Source organism: Mycotypha africana, assembly GCF_025528875.1.
Source record: "Mycotypha africana strain NRRL 2978 chromosome Unknown BDF20scaffold_3, whole genome shotgun sequence".
NCBI classification, from domain to species: domain Eukaryota; kingdom Fungi; phylum Mucoromycota; class Mucoromycetes; order Mucorales; family Mycotyphaceae; genus Mycotypha; species Mycotypha africana.
The window spans coordinates 426435-442342 of record NW_026515727.1 but is presented as its reverse complement, the minus strand read 5'-3'; the positions used below and the strand labels follow the sequence as shown (position 1 = coordinate 442342).

The window sequence follows — 15908 nt, the reverse complement described above, 5'->3', positions numbered from 1 at the left end:
ATAGGAACATAAGCACAGGGTCTTAAAGAAAAGGAAACTGAATCATTGAATTGCTTGTTTATCTACCTAGGGTCGTTGCATACGATATTTCATGAAATAAGTAAAGGTAGATGCTCCAAAGAAGGGTCGATAAGTAAAATGAAAATTGTGTCCTGCACGCTGTAAAGTAAATCATATCAGTTTCCGGTGCGTGCTTCCATAACATGGTAGGGTTGATTTCTCAGATACCTTTTGTAGAATGAAAAAACGCATAAAGTTGAAACCAAGGAATAATCAGAATGACAAGTAGCAAAAGTATTTCTAAATTCAACTTCCACAAATAAAGTTGAGAACTTCATGTCAAAGCAACATCATTAGTCACATTCTACTCTTCTGCCGTCACGGTCTGTTGTGCCACAGCGCTGGCAACTTACTTTGTCGAGAACAGATTTGTTATCTCACTGAAAACCAATAGAAAAAGCGTGCATGAACTACTCAGTGTTGAGGAAAATATAATGTGGGGTATATACGACGTATTTTTGAAATCCAACAGAGAAGGTCGTTTATAGTCGGCAAAGATGAGTCGGATTAACTTGGTAGATCCGAATGTCAATAGTAACGCTTGTATGATTAAGAAAATGACATTTTCAACCAACATAATTTATTTTTTTGGGGGGAAAGCAAAGGAAGAACAAGAAAAGAAATGGTTACAGCTTTTTCTTTTTTTTTTTTTTTTGGTTTTTCCTCATTTTTACATGGATGATTGTTTTGCTCCCTTTGTTCTGTCATGATGACATACTCTGTATATTTATATTAACATTGTTGTTTCCATTCTACAAAGTCATCGAATAATACAGGCCAAGAGGACGTTGTATCGTACGTTGATAGATCTTTAGGTATGGACCGACAAAAATCCAATAAACTTGACCATTGATCTCTATTGATTACTTTTACAGGCTTTTTCTCCTAAGAATGAATGGTGTGCATTAGCCAACATTGTCCTATGACACTTACCCAACACACACACACACACACACACACACACACACACACACACACAAACATACTTGAAGAAATTGTACGAAGGATTCAATTAAGGGGTATTTTTTCTGTAACATCAACTGCCAGAGTGTAGTTGCGGTCTACAACATAGTGAAACAGATCGAATCCCAAGTAAGCTACACAAGTTTACGCCATGACGACCCTTCTCTTTTTATATCATTCTGTTTTTACCTCCACATCCATACTCTTTTGTCCTGTTGTCTTTACATAATTGAACGTGAAAAGGTATAATTGTTTAAATTCGACTGGCTCTTCATTTACTGTTTTCTCCCATTCTGCTATAGCCGTTTTAAAAGTGTCTACTGTTGTGATGCTTTGAATGTAAGAGGTACAGAAGAGAGTGAAGTGAGATACCGTTCTCAATAGAATGCGCGTTTTTTTTTTTTTTTTCTTGTTGCGTAGATTCTTTTCTCGTTGTACCCTTCATTCATAGCTGTAAAGTCTTTCAAACTTACTCATATTTCGCTAAAGCATTGATCCACTCGTCTTTTGTGAAATGACCCATCCGACTAGCCTCGAACTTCCAGCCAACAATAATAGGAAGCAACTAAATGAATAAAGTTGTTTTGTGTGTTAATGACATCATGACAATGACAATGACCTGATCCAGCTTTTGTCATGTTGCCGTCCTACACTTTCTAATGACACACCCAGATCTGCAAATAAAGCTTGACAGCCTTCTGGTGATATTAGATCAGGTTGATCTTTATCTGCATATTTTTTAAACCATTTCAGTTGTTCAATGGCAATGGATCGTTTCTAAAAGCTCGGGGTAGAAAATGTGTTTACTACGACTGTTTCAACGATCAACTTTTCCTCGATTAAACTACCTGTGCTGTTCTAACAAGGTTGTAGTACATGAGACAATAGAATATACATACATTCATATAAGGGCAAGTTAGATCCTCAACGTTATGGGCCACTTTTCACCGTATCAATTTATCTCAAGGATACAAACTCTGCTTTTTGTTTTCGCACTTTGACAGATCGAGGCGCAATAGTGGAAGAAGAGGAAGCTGTCTTACGTTTCGGTGGCATGTCAGTTTTTGTTCATAGAAAAATAGAAAAGGAAGAGAAAAGACGGAAGAGGTTGAAGTGAATCGCTGAGGAAAAAAAAAAAGAAAAAAACCGCCAAAAACCTAGGACCTTTATTTTTTATGCGTCAAAAAAGAAAAATAATTCAGGCACTCGTAACAGTGACTAACCTAGGGATCTTTTGTTAAAACAACAACCCCTTCCCTCTCCCACACAAACACACAAAAACAGTTATTTTCACGTGAAAACATTTGAAAACAGTAGCAGAAATAAGACCATGACAAAAAGGAATATGTAAATGATAGCATTGAGTTAGCTTATCCCAGGACTCGAACCTGAATAAGAGTAAAAATAATTACTCTTGTTTTAACCATTTAAACTAGATAAGCAAATATGGGAATCTTGGCCTGAGGTTTCCTCATAATCCTTAAAAAATGTAACACTTGCTCAAAAGAAAGAAAACTATGGAACGTGGAGAGGCTTGGATTATAAAAGTTGAAGTCCTAAGCTAGGTCATAAAAGGTACTCTGCCAAAAAAGCAGGTGTTCGGTTTGCTCCCCTCGCCAAGCGCTTCGCGATTATGATTAAAGCTTCAGACAGACAAAACAACTCTTGATAACCAAGTGGTATATAAGGGGAAACATAAAAAGGGGAAGGTGTGAAGGCAATAACAAACAATCTACCGCCGTCCTTCAGTGTTAGGATCCCAGAACACGACAGATGACCGCTCAACCCCAACACTAGCGACAGAGGGATTTACAAGGCCCAGTGAAACTGTCCTATGGTCTGCCGGTGTCAATTAAGAACAAGATCAATGGGAATAAAGAACATGGTTTGCAGTAGACTGCCGCCAAAGCCGAGGAGCAAGCGTTACAAAGGATATAAGTAAACGATGGCCATTAATGTATGAAAAAGAAGAGAAAAAAAAGAGACCTCCAAAGAGAAAACATGGGGGCTTTTTATAACAAAATTTTCTTCTTGTCACGCGACCTCCAAACAGTCAACGATACAAGCCTCCCTATTCTTATGTAAGTAGTCTCTTCTTAACGAGTACCTATGCCTACAAATTATCGTGGGATACTTTTGAAATGAAATTCGGTTACAAAATTCTGACTGATATTGGCGCTATTCAACTCACTGACCAGACTGAATAAGATGGGACGCTATGTAAATACTTATATACTAACCAAAGGTTACTTTGATGTGCTGATACTATTGAGTCAGGTTCTTTTATTTTTCCTTATTGACATAGATATTGCTTCCAGTACTAAAGTTCAATGCTGACCAAGGGCGCGTGTGATACCTGAAGAAACACTCTATTCCCTCGAAATGGAGGATGCATCAGTGAAAGATCCTATGGTAGATTCTTAGCTGCTTATCTTTCAATGGATGGTGATCAATGATAAGCGGGTGCACTATTTTTCACTTTTAGAATGATTTCTTCCGTTGTTATGGTGTAAGCTTGCAACAAAGCCTTTTAGATCAATTAATTCTTACTGCTGCTTTGCTTTTTTTTTTTTTTTTTTTTTTTTTTTTTCTCTCAACAAAAGATGGCCTGCTGCGTAGAGCAACGATAACACCCGTGTTTTCAAGAGGAAAAAACTAGTGATGCATTACCAGGCAGTATAGGGGACAACACTTGTCATAACATCTATCTTTTGTATTGTTCTTCTTGGGGTAATTTGTTGACCCTATCGTGTAACAGATACGTCGGGTGATCATAAGTAGTCCTGGGCTTTTTTTAGTCTTGAATAGGGTTAACAGAGTGAGGCATGAGAAGTAGACGTGCCTGATGCCAATCAGTTATAAAAGATGGAGACAGTATACATTGTAAAAAAAAAGGGACACAATTTTGTCAAATTCTGTTTTGTATAAAGCTTTAATGATATGATAGAAAAAGTAAACACAATGTGGAAAATGATAAGAAGGGATATAAATAAATTGAAAACGCTTTTGTTTTTTGGCCTGTTTTTTTTTTTTTTTTTTTTTTTTTTTTTTTCTTGAAACAAGTTTTGCTTTCAACGTGCTGAGGTATGACTAATGATCAAGGATACGCAAGCAACCGGTAACAACCTTGTTTTCCAAGATAGTACCAGAAGGAATATCAATATGTTCACCATGGTTAGCGACGATGATGACTGTACCACGTAATTCGACTTTAGAGCCGAAACAAACATCACCGGTCACTGTTAAGTGATCCAATTCCAAAATATGAGGGATGGTTTTGAAACGCGTCAAGAAGTCGTTCACCTTCTTGAAATGGTCACCGAGCTTGATGAGAGGAACTGTGTTGAACATACGATCGGGGTTCACGACAAGACGACCGTGAACCAAAGAATACAAGTTCGATGTGACCAAGAACAGGTCAGAGGTAGACTTGACAGGTAAGAAACGAGTACGAGGGACATTCACACCATGAGCATTCTTAAAGTGTTTAATGGCAGCACCAACAGCCGTTTCCAATTGAATGACCTTTTCACCTTGAGGAGTTGTCTTGTTGTTTACAATGATTTCCAAATCCATGGCTTCATCGTCGAGAACGCGCTTGATAGCCTTTAAGTTGATCCATAAGTTATTGGTATTGAAGATCTTGAACTTCTTGACCGATTTGAAATCTTCCACGTGTTCATCGGGGACTTGAGCGATTTCTAAAAGACGGATATGACCATCGTCGTCGACAAGAGTACCACCCTTGATATCTGCCTTGGTCTTATCAGTGACTTCCATAATGAATTCAGCATCAGAGTCGACCATGTGACGTAAAATGTTCAAGTCAACCGTGGCACCCAAATTATCGACATTGGAAACAAAGAGATATTCTTTGCCTTGAGCAATCAATTGATCAAGAAGACCAGAGTTGTAGATGGATTCATACAAATCACCATGGCCAGGAGGGTACCTTTTAGGCAGAAAAAGAAAGGAAAAAAAAAAAAAAAAAAAAGAAACCAAATTTAGAACTTTTGTTGGATTTTTTTGTTTTAAAAAACAGGGAAAAAAAAAAAAAAAGGAACACACCCCACGAAAGCCAGGAAAATTGACACAAGTTGGGGGAGGGGGTGTGTATAATAGTGGTATAGTAGAAATCAAGTCTTTTTTCATTATTTGCAATACACAAAAAGAAAAAGACAAGAGAACACTCACCACCACTTCCCAATTTTCCGCACGAAAAGAAACACGAAATCTCTGGATATAGAAACTTACCATTGTTCGATAGGTGAAGTGGGTGTACGAGGTACAGGCAACATGGATTCCTTATTGATACGAGGATGACGGCTTTGGTTAAAAGTGATGATATCAACGTTATGACTGGCGTACTTTTGAACAATACGCTTCGTATCTTCATCCGTGTTGAAAGAGTTCATCAAGATGAAAGGAACGCTAACGTCATGTTTCTTGTTCAAATACTACGTTTGTAAGTAGTTATGCATAAATGTGAGTACCGGATAATAAAAAAAATTAAAAAAAAAACGGGTATTCGTTACCTCAATTTGTCTAACAGATAAATCCAAGAAAGTCATACCATCACGAACTTCAATGGCAGACTTGGGACCAACGCAACCCATGGTAGTACCCAAACCACCATTCAGTTTAAGCACGGCCAATTTGTCAAGATCAGATTTATCAGTGATTTCTTCAAGACTAGCATAAGGAACAATTTGTTCTGAAGAAGGTGTTTGAATCTTTTCCCAATCCCTAGAAGGAGGACATAGATGAGTATAAGAGTCGTTCACGCGCGTAACATCACCCACTGAACACTACGCTCCATCAAAAATTAAAAACTTACAATTTTTTGGCTTTGCTCTTTTCATCCAAATAACGAGTGAAAAGCATGTAGAAACCATCCATTTCTTGAGTGAAATACTTGCGTTCTTCTTCATTTTGGATTTGAGAAGCCAATTTGGCCAGTTCAGATTTCATAGCTTTAGCAGCAGCAGCAGAGCTGGCACCTTGGAAATCCTAATGAAACGATTAAGAAACCAAGGATGAGTTGCTAAATAGAAAAAGAAAAAAAAAAAAAGGTCTGGACCATGACCAAACCGTGGAAGCTTACCAGTGTAGAGAGTGTATGAGGATGATGACGTTCGTTGCCAGAAGCAGAGGGCTTTCTATCGTAAGGCATGATGATAACAGGTAATGAAGAGAACAGGGGAAAAGATTTGAAAATCAAAAGGAAGAAAAGAAGAGTATTTCAGGCCCAAAAGTTGAAAGCTTTATATTTGAAAAAAAAAATTACAAATTTTGCGGAGATGATGATGTGTGTTGTGTTGGTTCCCGCCCATAATTTTGATATTATCGTTATGCCTTTAGTTTAGTCTTTTTTTTTTTTTTGTTTTTTTGGCTGTGCGAGATAAAGTTGTGTGTGTATGTATGTGTGTCCACTTTCATGCTGCAACGAATGGAATTGATTTCCCGCACACATGATTTTTTTTTTTTTCGTTTCTTTTACATTTTTCTTTTAACGACAAATAGAAGGACTAACTAGCTGTATCTTGCGAATTGTTTGCTCATGATGCAAACTGTTGATATAAGATAAATTACAAGATTGAAAGGTAGCAAGTCTAGTGTTGCTTTATTACGGTTTGTTCCTTCCGCACGGTCCTTCTTTCTCTTTCTTTTTTTTTTTTGTTTTTGGCAAAACAAGCGAGATCGTCCCATCAAATTTGCTGTTGTGTAGGAGATTGAATCGTCGTTTTTTTGCATTGACTGTTTCACAGAGGATCATGGAAAACGAAAGAAACGACGGAAACCAAACGTCCGTTATTGAAAATGGAAAAATAGAAAGATTTAGAGAAGGGGTAGAGCACGTATTTTTCAAATTACGACATCAGGGCCACGCTTGAATTGAAAGAAAATGAAGGAACTGAAAGGTACCAGAAAGGCACCCACTCCTACCAAAAAAGCCAGATGTTTATTATTGACTAAAATACCCTAGTATTAAACATTTATATAATCATTGTCAATAAAACACACACACATATACAGACACAGACACAGACACAGACACAGACACAGACACAGACAACACACAAACCCTCACAGAGACCCCCCCCCTTCCCTCCCTTTTTTTCTTCTTGGGATCAGTTTTACATTTCTGCAGAATTCCCAAATTAGAACAGTCAATGAGAACGAAGGGTGTCCATTTTTCGCTGCTATAATTTTAAGCGATTTCATCGTGACATCAGGTTACAATTTACCTCACCCTACTTTTTTCTTGGTAATCCGGAACAATATTACCCATCGCCTCCCACCTACTTTAAATAAGTAAACATAAAAGACTCGTGTGGAAATATCCTTTTGATGAGAGTGCTGATACATTGAAATAACCAGCAATTGAACTAAAAAAAAAAAAAGACAAAAGACGACTACTCAAGGGTTCAAAGTGACAGAAAGAAGCATCAGTGGTGTTGTTATTTGGGAAGAAGCTGACAAAAAGGAAAGGGTCGACCCTTAAATTTATGACTAAGCTGTTAACCCTTAAAAAAAAGGAAATTCAGGGTTCAATCTTTTTACTTTCTTTTTGCCCAAAGATGAATCAAAGGAAGGGTAGTTGTGCTTCTTCAAGCACTCAAACAGATGAATGTAACAACATTCCTAAAAAAAAAGTTAAAAAAAGGTTCTTACGTAACAGTTTTGTACAGTTCCGTCTATCTCCTTCCATCCATCTAAGAAACAATACCAGCTCTTACGTTGAACTCTCCTTCCTTTCCTATAGGCGTTTAAAAGCCAATTCGATAAATGCTAATGCTATGACTCTCAACTTGAAAGAAATTAGAACTCTAACCTATGATTTAGAAGCGGCTCATTAAAACACATACTTGTTTCTTGAATAGTCTATCAACATTTAATTTAGAGTGCAAGATCAAATCATGGATCAGTTAACTTTATTCAATATTTGCTTTTTCTTCTTACAGTTTTTTAGCTTTGGGTTTAGACGAAGCCGCAATATAACTAGACGAAAAAAGTAAATTTTTGAGACCATCAAGTTATAATTTCAAGATCGAACTACACAAAAATTGAGACGCTTACCTGTAAAAATCAAACCAGCTTCGTGCTGGCGATTAGAGGGTGGTGTTTAAGTGGTTGTTGCGGGTGATTTTGGTTTTCTAAAAAACTCCGCAGGTCTTCCCGTTGACTTCCAGGTCGAAACGCTAATTGTCAACATGTTTTTAGCAGCGTTGACGTCCCGGTTCCAAAGTATCGAACAGGTTTTGCAGGCAAGGATACTTTGGCCGGGAACTGTCTTCAATGCTTCAAGATTGTTGGAACGACAATTATTGCATATTCGAGAAGTTAGGTATTCATCAATGGTTAATACGAGCAAATCGCCAGCAGTCTCTCTTCGCTTCAAGGCACGCCAAAGAACTCCCACGACACCAGTCTTATGGCCTTTGATGGGCACTGCACTCTTCCCGAACATGCCATTACCAACTACAATCAAAGGGATCTTTTTAGTGTCGCCTACACTAAAGGGTTCAGGCTTCCACTTGTTCTTCAAGGGATTACTGTAGAAAGCATGAGTTCTATCAATATTTCTGCGAATAGTGGATGAATTGCTTATCGTTTAAAAACCTTACCTATCTTTCTTAACGAGAACATCGCTTACTTCTCTCGCATCTGCTTCTTCCTTCTCTTCTGGAACCTTTTGCTTCTTCTTCTTCTTCTTTTTACGTTTACAAAAGGCCATTCTGTCGGTATTCTTCTTTGGCCACTTGCTTCGATCTTTCTTCTTCTTCAACCTCAATTGCTTATTGTACTTTGTGGTTCCATTAATAAGCAAATTGACCATGTTGTTGGCAGCACGCTCTTTACCCTGGTATAAACGAAATCTGTCTTCAGCAGTTCTCTCGTCGTAAAAAGAAGACAAGGCTTCGAAGTGCTGCAACATATATTGTACATGACGATCATGTTGTTCGATGATAGAAGTTTTGGCGGTTGGTATGCCACTTTCGATCATTTTAATTGTGCCTGCTTTCTTCTTTTCCAGCTTTGCAGCGTATCTGATACTTCCGGTCATATGATAATATTCCTTGGTAGAGCAGCTGCGTACTTGATGTTTGTTATGATCTAGTCCGATTGCCGCTGTGAAGACAGATCTTCGCCCTGGATCAAGGAAAGCGGGTCTGTAATTGTCTTGTACTTCGTCATAAGAAAAATCTTCCAAAGTCAAGGTGTGATTATGAATGGTCATGTCTTCTTTTATTTTCTTTTTGCGGCTGAACAAAAAGTCTACAGTAAAGCCGTCCGACCTAACTATGTTTCGAAACATTACATCAGAACTTTCCTTCAAAGCGGTTAGACTATGACAGAAGCAAAAATAGGGGTGTGTTTACTATTAGGCATAATTTTGCTGAAGAAGTTCTTCTATAGTTTTACCTCTTAAAGCCAAACTTTTTGAAGTTGAAGACTTTACAGAATTGTTCGAGTTGGGCTGTATAACCCTTGGCAACTTTTCTGAGAAACATGAAGGGTGTAAGAGCGTTTATACTTATCGCGATGAAACGCCATTTCAGCGATGGAGTAGGAAAGAGAAAGAAACGCTGAGGAAGTGGTAGGACACGGACATCGTACGGTTTATGCTGTATATGTTCTTGCTCGTACGTAAACTGTATGTTCCATAACGCATTAACAAACTTTGCAGGAGCAGCAGAAAGAGAAACGAGGGTTACTTCTCCTGGAATGAACTCTTCAAATTGTTTGCAGAGTAATTCAATTCGGTTTTTGTCAACGGCCGCCAGCTCGAGGTTTTCTGGCCAATGAGGATGACCATGACAGACAGATTGGTAACAATACAGCTGTACAATTCTTTGTACATCAGTGCGTTTGATATTCTAGAATGTGTATAAAGAGAAATAAAATGAATAAAACAGCAGAGCATTAAGAAGGTACTCGGTTACAGCCTTACCGGGAGCATAGTTCTCAATTTGTAAGTAAGGAACTTTGTTAAGCGCTGCTCGAAGCGCTCTACAATGGAGTTCGTGTAAGAGACGCTCAATTCCTTTGCTGCCTCTGTAAGGCAATGGCTATATCCCACGGTCAGCTTGTGTTTTACTTCGATAGTAGGGAACTTTGCCTTGAAGTCTGTATAATACTGTTTTATGTCCTCGGATAATGCCGTTTTGTGAGTAACTTGCTTGCCCGTTACTAGCTGACCTACTGAATACCAGAATTGCTGGCAGAATACATCAGGAATAGACCTGTCTTTGTTGGCTTCTTTACTGCCTTTGTTGCTGTTTTTATCAGTGTCTTTCTTGTCGCCTTTGTTAGCATTCCTTCTATTCTCCTGATAATAAATGAGGTACGAGTTAACGAATAATTGACTAGAGAATACTATTCTCCTTATGTCAGAGCAGCAAGAGATGACTTTTTCTTGGAATTGTTCGCGAAACGCTGGCTTCACAGCAGACGTAAGAGGGAGCTTCCTCGTGAATACAGTGGAGCCTTCTCCAAGCGTCGAGGTAATAACTTCTTCCTTTGAAGCAATGTGATTGGGACATTCGAGAGAACGAGAAGTAGAATGACCCTTTAAGCCACAACTGATACACTTGATATCTCCAGTTGTTTGCTTCTTCTTTCTCTTTGCTTGCTTCTTTTCTTCCTTGATTGTAGCTGATTGCTTACGTTTCTTGCCGCTACTTCCAACTAAATATCCGTTAAGCAAACATAAACTTGTCTTGCAGTGAGAGCATGATGCTTACCATCAGCCGCAGAAACTGCTTTGTAAAACTTGCATTCATGGTATGCCTTGTTGAAATGTCCGAGTGTTTTGCAATCCTTGCACTCGATGTTTACTAGTCATACAAAACATAATCTGAGGATTACCACTATAACTTATTTGTGGCTTCGCGCTCATGTGTTACTTACGGAAGGACTCATCTTTGACTTTATTCTTATGGGCTTCTGCCACCGATTTAATTTTTTGCAATATTTGGGCTTTGTACATGGTAAGTAATAGCTATCAGGATGAGGAAAGAAAGTATAGAAGAAGAAGAAAAAGATGGAAATCAGAGGAAAGATGTCAAACATATTTTTATCTGTAAATGCTTCGAGTTTGACAACATCTATTTTTTTGTTACGATTGACAACAACAACCGTTATCTACGTGGCGGAAGAACGTGTCTGGGATTAGTTTAACGCGTAGATCAATTCATATGATCCATAAATAGAGTCTCGTAAACTGCAACCCTATATCTATTGCTGATAAGACCTGTGTCACACTATAATACTCAGTACGTCTCGTAGCACTTTAACGTAATGCCACTATCTATTGAAAAATGTCCACTGACCTTCAAAGTAATGTCTACAATTATTTATTCAATAAATCGTCCAAGAATATTATACCATTTCATCCTAAAATAATTTAAAATTATCTAAATTAAATATATAAATTGTCCAATAAAATTTGTATAAAGTGTAAAGTTGAAGCTAAAACACTGTAATAACCTCAAACATCCGCCTATTGTTGACACAATGTCACGTTCCGGATGAACATTGCCACTGTCCTAATCCCTTACTATTGAGTATACTCTATTCTATCTGATAAAAAATGGAGTGATGAATCATGAAAAATGATCTGATCTCTTATACCTTCCTTCATATATCAACGAATGGCTTGTTCTTTGGACAACTATTATACTTTCAAATGGATGATATCATGAGGGTCGATTAAATCGTCATGCAAAAAAAATTGAAATAGGACTTGGCTCCTTTCTTTTTCTAAAAAAAACCACTCTAGTTTTTTTCCATGCAAAATTCACTACCGACAATGAACGAAAAAATAGTGCCAGGGTATTATGCGTACAAGCATTAAAATGAAACTCTCAAAATGAACATTTATCTTTCAGCTTGCTTTACTTTTTTTAATATAGAAAGCCTGTTAACAAACAATAGGTATATTACAAAAGACTTTTCGATAATTATGTCAAATACAACTTAAAAACATATTTCGTTGTTATTGGGTAATGCATGAAAGACGAGGTTTGAGTTAAAAAAGATTTCAGGAACCAAAGAAAAAAAAAAGAAGGGTTTTGCACGCGGGACAAGTGTTACATTTAAAAGTCAGACATGTGAAGGGTCGCTTCTTTTCTTTTTTGGATAATTGCTAAAACAAAATTGGAACGCATTGTAGACATCGCTCCATGGTTCTAATACGTACGTTTAGACAAGCTTTTCAACATTGCACATAAAAACATGGACGAGCAAACATAGTGAATGCCTCTTTTTTCTTCAAAGCTCTAAGCATGTAGATTTCACCTGTATTCGTTCCTTGGAAAAGCTCACCACTTGCTTTCATGCTTTGACAATGAAAGCTTATTCATTTGAGCTATTCAACATATTACATAATAAGTACACTAAAGTTTCGTGACCTATCTTTTCTTAGAGAAAAAAAAATAATAAAATAAAAATAATAACGCTTCAGTTTACGTATTGGCATCCTACACTCGAAGATGCTGAATTTCGTAAAGAAGCAAAGTCACTTATTGGGCAAACACGCGTTGGTTACCAATGCTTTTGTCAACGGTCTGCTTATGAAAAGTTCGAAATGATCCAGCGCACCACAGTATTTTTATTTTATTTTCTTTAATCGAACCATTGAACACATGGCAATAGCCATTTCATTACCATACTGATAAATTCAGAACAAAGACACAACACATATCTACTTTTCTATATCTTGGGTACTAAAACAGCATGGAAAAAGCGCTTTCCACAATATAAATAAAATCTTAAATCTTCCTCCTTTACAGCAATAGAAAAACTTTATATTTTTATTTACAAAGGACATAGCCTTTTCTATGGACAACTATATACATAATTTTCGTATTTCATATGAAACAAATGCACAGGGCATTTACCAGAAGCGGATGGCTAGTCCGGCGAGGAGGTCAGCCAGGTCATCGACCTCCGCGTCCGTCATGATTGTGTCTTGATCTATAATCATACATCATGAAGGGTAACGCGATAGTATGCTTAGGACTTTTGTTATTACGTACTTTGTATTTGCTGTTATTCATATATACTTACATGGCGGACGCCATCCGGTTTGAAGGGCATCTTGCCACATGATGTAATCATCGTTGAAAGTAGTCATTTTTCCACTGCTATCTGTTGGTTTTTGGATGGAAAGGACAAGGAAGAGAAGAGAAGAGAAAGAAAAAGAAGGCTACGTTCATCATCACAAACTATCTTTTTATAACCTCTTATTTGTAACCTTCACGTTCTGGCCTTTTGTGTATAGAGTAGTCCCCTTGGCGTCTGATGGGTTACACCTGGGAAATTATTGTTTACAAAAGTAAGGCTTATTTTCACACTTTCTATAGCCTCTTATTTAATTATGATCTTTTGTGTACAGTCTTTTCCCCCTTGACAGCGCTTCTTGATAAGTTACACCTGAGAAATTTTTTGTTTACAAAGTAGGGCTTTGAGAATAAAGTAATTAAGCCATGATATGTATAGAGTTATAGTCCATGTAACCAATTCTTACTTTCAGATCTGTATTGAAAAGAGACAATTCTCAAGTCAATATGAAATCCTCATGTCCTGTGTTTTTTTTTGTTTTTTTCTTTTTTGTAATGGACAAGGAAAAAAAAACATAGATCGATCAATATATATTTACACCTACAGCCATTACTTCTCTGTGAGATGAACGCTCTAAGGGAGGAGCGTCATTCAGCATCATGTGAAAATTCTGCACTGTATACACTCAACTTGTTTTACATAGCCTTTGTTCATACTTTGTAAAGTCGTCTATATGATAATGAATCCTTAAATTATCAGAGAAAACCTTTCTTTTAACAATAAAAGAGCAATAAGTTATAAGGTGTAAATGTACTATGGGCAACCGTTCTAGGATGATCAGCTACCAAACGAAATAAGGAAAGAAACCAATGTTGGAACAACGATCCTAGGCGCTTTATTGAGCTTCGGTTTCAAAGCGCCTTCTATTGCTATGTAAACAGGTGCAGAACCTTAATTGTTTATATCTAATTACCTAATTGATAAGGTTTTATCAAACCTTTGTTCTATCAATTTTTTTTCTCTCACTTTGGTTCATAAAACCATGATATTGCGTAGATTGAGAGACCAAACTCATATTAAAGTAAGTAAACTATGTCTAAAATTACATTTTGATAAGCATCCTACTATAGCTTTATCTAGGCGCATAGATTTACTTGTACGACCCGTTCAATTTCTCCATCCCATTGACACTGCCTTCTCTTCATTATAAACTACCTACACTTGGCTGTTATTATTTAATTATTATGTCTCTATAGTTTTAAATTTGAATTCTGACAACGAGTGAAAAGCAATGAATCAAGCAGTAACGAATTGATAAACAGAATACTGACGGACAATCGTGTGTTGTGAATGTGGATATGCAAGGTACTAATGGTGCCACGAACGCTCTAATAAGTTTATGGAATCAATCTAATCTTACTGTTATTGCATAGTTTTCTCTTAAATTCAAGCCGCCCTCTATCGCTATAGAAAGAGCTGATGATTCAATGCAAACATCTAGCCATTGAAACAAAGATAGGAATTCTTTATCCGTTTGTCTAGTAAACGAATTATACATCGAAGCTCACTAATTTAGAGAGTGACTACAATGAAGTTAAGGTAATCATTTATCTAATCGTAAGTCTTAAAAACTGACAGCGGAGTGTTCTTAATGTCTCTCTACGATAATTTTCAACATACTCTAGTAACTCTTTCTGAACAGTTCAATCGAAAAAGCTATGGATATTGCCTAATCGTCTTCAGCCTACCCAACAAAAAAAGTTATCAAGAGAAACCCCATTTGTTTATAAAGTAAAAGAGCGTTGAGTATAAGCTTCACAAACGTTTTGTTAACACGCACACACTAAACGTTATCGAGCCCATGACATCTGCAATGGATCAGTTGTAAAAGAAAGCACGATATTGTTGCTACCGGGGCCATGGATATTGACCAAAATAGTTTTGAAAACCGTACTTTATACATTCATCCTGATTAATTTCATAGTTGTGCTATAGTAAGTGTTTAAATTCAAAGTAGATACCGCAAGTAATATTAGATTATTGATAGTTACAATCATTCTGCGGTGTATAGTGTTGACATGCATGACTATGCCTTACAGGTGTATCTCTCTCGTTACTGAAAAAGCAGTTCTTGACATTGCAATTAAGTGAGCCAAATAATGGACTCGCTCAAAATTCTTTCAACGCAAGACGAAGCAAGGGATAAACTTCATTTGACATACGACGCTACAAAACTGCCGTCCATCGCTTTCGGCAATGGGTATACTTAACAAGAATGCCATTAGAAATTAAAGGCCCATCAAAACTGGTGCCTAACATTTTCCTACAAGCACTCCAACATATGACAGCTTATAAACGCATACCTTTATGAGTATTTAACCTCGCAATCAAAGCAAGCTAATCATAGTAATATACCTTGTCGTACTTCTTTATAGTTGTTGTCTCTCTGTGAAATCTGTAGCAGCCGCTCCAACTGTGGTCTCTTTTTCCAACTTTCAGTGGGCTTTATAGAGCATATTCGCTTGTCAAATGATGGTACACTGTGACAACGAGCGTCATACATGCCGCGAATAATCCATTGTACCAAAAGTAGTTTTGCGCCTTCCCTCAGGAACATCACCAAGAATAGATGAACTCTCTGAAAGTTTACATTTTGCCTAAACCTTTATACTAACCACTCTCTGTAATGTATACAATAATCTGGGTAATTCTGACTGAAGTATCATAGCTCAATCGCCATTGTTCTTCTGTCAATCTGAGTCTGAACCGCAAAAAGTTGTAATAATTGGTTCGTGACTTCGTACTATACTATTGGT

General features: G+C 37.2%; 5 protein-coding genes and 1 pseudogene across 6 annotated transcripts; all 6 read right to left on the bottom strand.

Moving 5' to 3' along the window:
• Nucleotides 1-792: 792 nt before the first annotated feature.
• Nucleotides 793-1767, bottom strand: BDF20DRAFT_815709 (Cullin binding-domain-containing protein; the record flags this gene model as incomplete). Its single annotated transcript, XM_053077109.1, has 5 exons — nucleotides 793-945; nucleotides 1047-1121; nucleotides 1227-1242; nucleotides 1497-1588; nucleotides 1675-1767. Coding segments are annotated over 5 exons (429 nt in total), but the record flags the coding sequence as incomplete, so codon positions are not given.
• Nucleotides 1768-2390: 623 nt separating this feature from the next.
• Nucleotides 2391-2465, bottom strand: BDF20DRAFT_t40 (annotated as a pseudogene). The gene has a single exon. The product of its transcript is annotated as a tRNA-OTHER (tRNA).
• A 1648-nt stretch (nucleotides 2466-4113) lies between these two features.
• BDF20DRAFT_833615 (UTP--glucose-1-phosphate uridylyltransferase family) lies at nucleotides 4114-6196 on the bottom strand (the record flags this gene model as incomplete). Its single annotated transcript, XM_053078664.1, has 5 exons — nucleotides 4114-4975; nucleotides 5278-5480; nucleotides 5559-5769; nucleotides 5861-6033; nucleotides 6128-6196. 5 exons carry the CDS (start codon nucleotides 6194-6196, stop codon nucleotides 4114-4116), a joined length of 1518 nt encoding a protein of 505 aa, XP_052937880.1.
• A 2755-nt stretch (nucleotides 6197-8951) lies between these two features.
• BDF20DRAFT_857788 (uncharacterized protein) lies at nucleotides 8952-9266 on the bottom strand (the record flags this gene model as incomplete). The annotated part of the gene is made up of 1 exon (XM_053080377.1): nucleotides 8952-9266. A coding segment is annotated over one exon (288 nt), but the record flags the coding sequence as incomplete, so codon positions are not given.
• Nucleotides 9267-9456: 190 nt separating this feature from the next.
• BDF20DRAFT_857784 (uncharacterized protein) lies at nucleotides 9457-11036 on the bottom strand. Its single transcript, XM_053080376.1, has 4 exons — nucleotides 10939-11036; nucleotides 10773-10854; nucleotides 10127-10716; nucleotides 9457-9528 (listed from the first exon to the last, which is right to left on the bottom strand). The coding sequence occupies exons 1-4, from the start codon at nucleotides 10948-10950 to the stop codon at nucleotides 9484-9486; spliced, it is 729 nt and encodes a 242-aa protein (XP_052937878.1). The 5' UTR covers nucleotides 10951-11036; the 3' UTR covers nucleotides 9457-9483.
• Nucleotides 11037-14342: 3306 nt separating this feature from the next.
• Nucleotides 14343-15907, bottom strand: BDF20DRAFT_986021 (uncharacterized protein; the record flags this gene model as incomplete). The annotated part of the gene is made up of 4 exons (XM_053085204.1): nucleotides 15508-15907; nucleotides 15315-15357; nucleotides 14513-14630; nucleotides 14343-14480 (listed from the first exon to the last, which is right to left on the bottom strand). The coding sequence occupies exons 1-4, from the start codon at nucleotides 15707-15709 to the stop codon at nucleotides 14343-14345; spliced, it is 501 nt and encodes a 166-aa protein (XP_052937877.1). The 5' UTR covers nucleotides 15710-15907.
• Between the last annotated feature and the right edge of the window lies 1 nt (nucleotide 15908).

Excerpts from the sequence above, each read along its gene's own strand:
- BDF20DRAFT_857784 (XM_053080376.1), bottom strand. Across the intron at positions 10,717-10,772 it reads AGCAGTTTCTGCGGCTGATG|TTGGAAGTAGCGGCAAGAAA; the intron begins GTAAGCATCATG and ends ACGGATATTTAG. Across the intron at positions 9,529-10,126 it reads CAAAGTTCCCTACTATCGAA|AAAAGTTGCCAAGGGTTATA; the intron begins GTAAAACACAAG and ends CATGTTTCTCAG.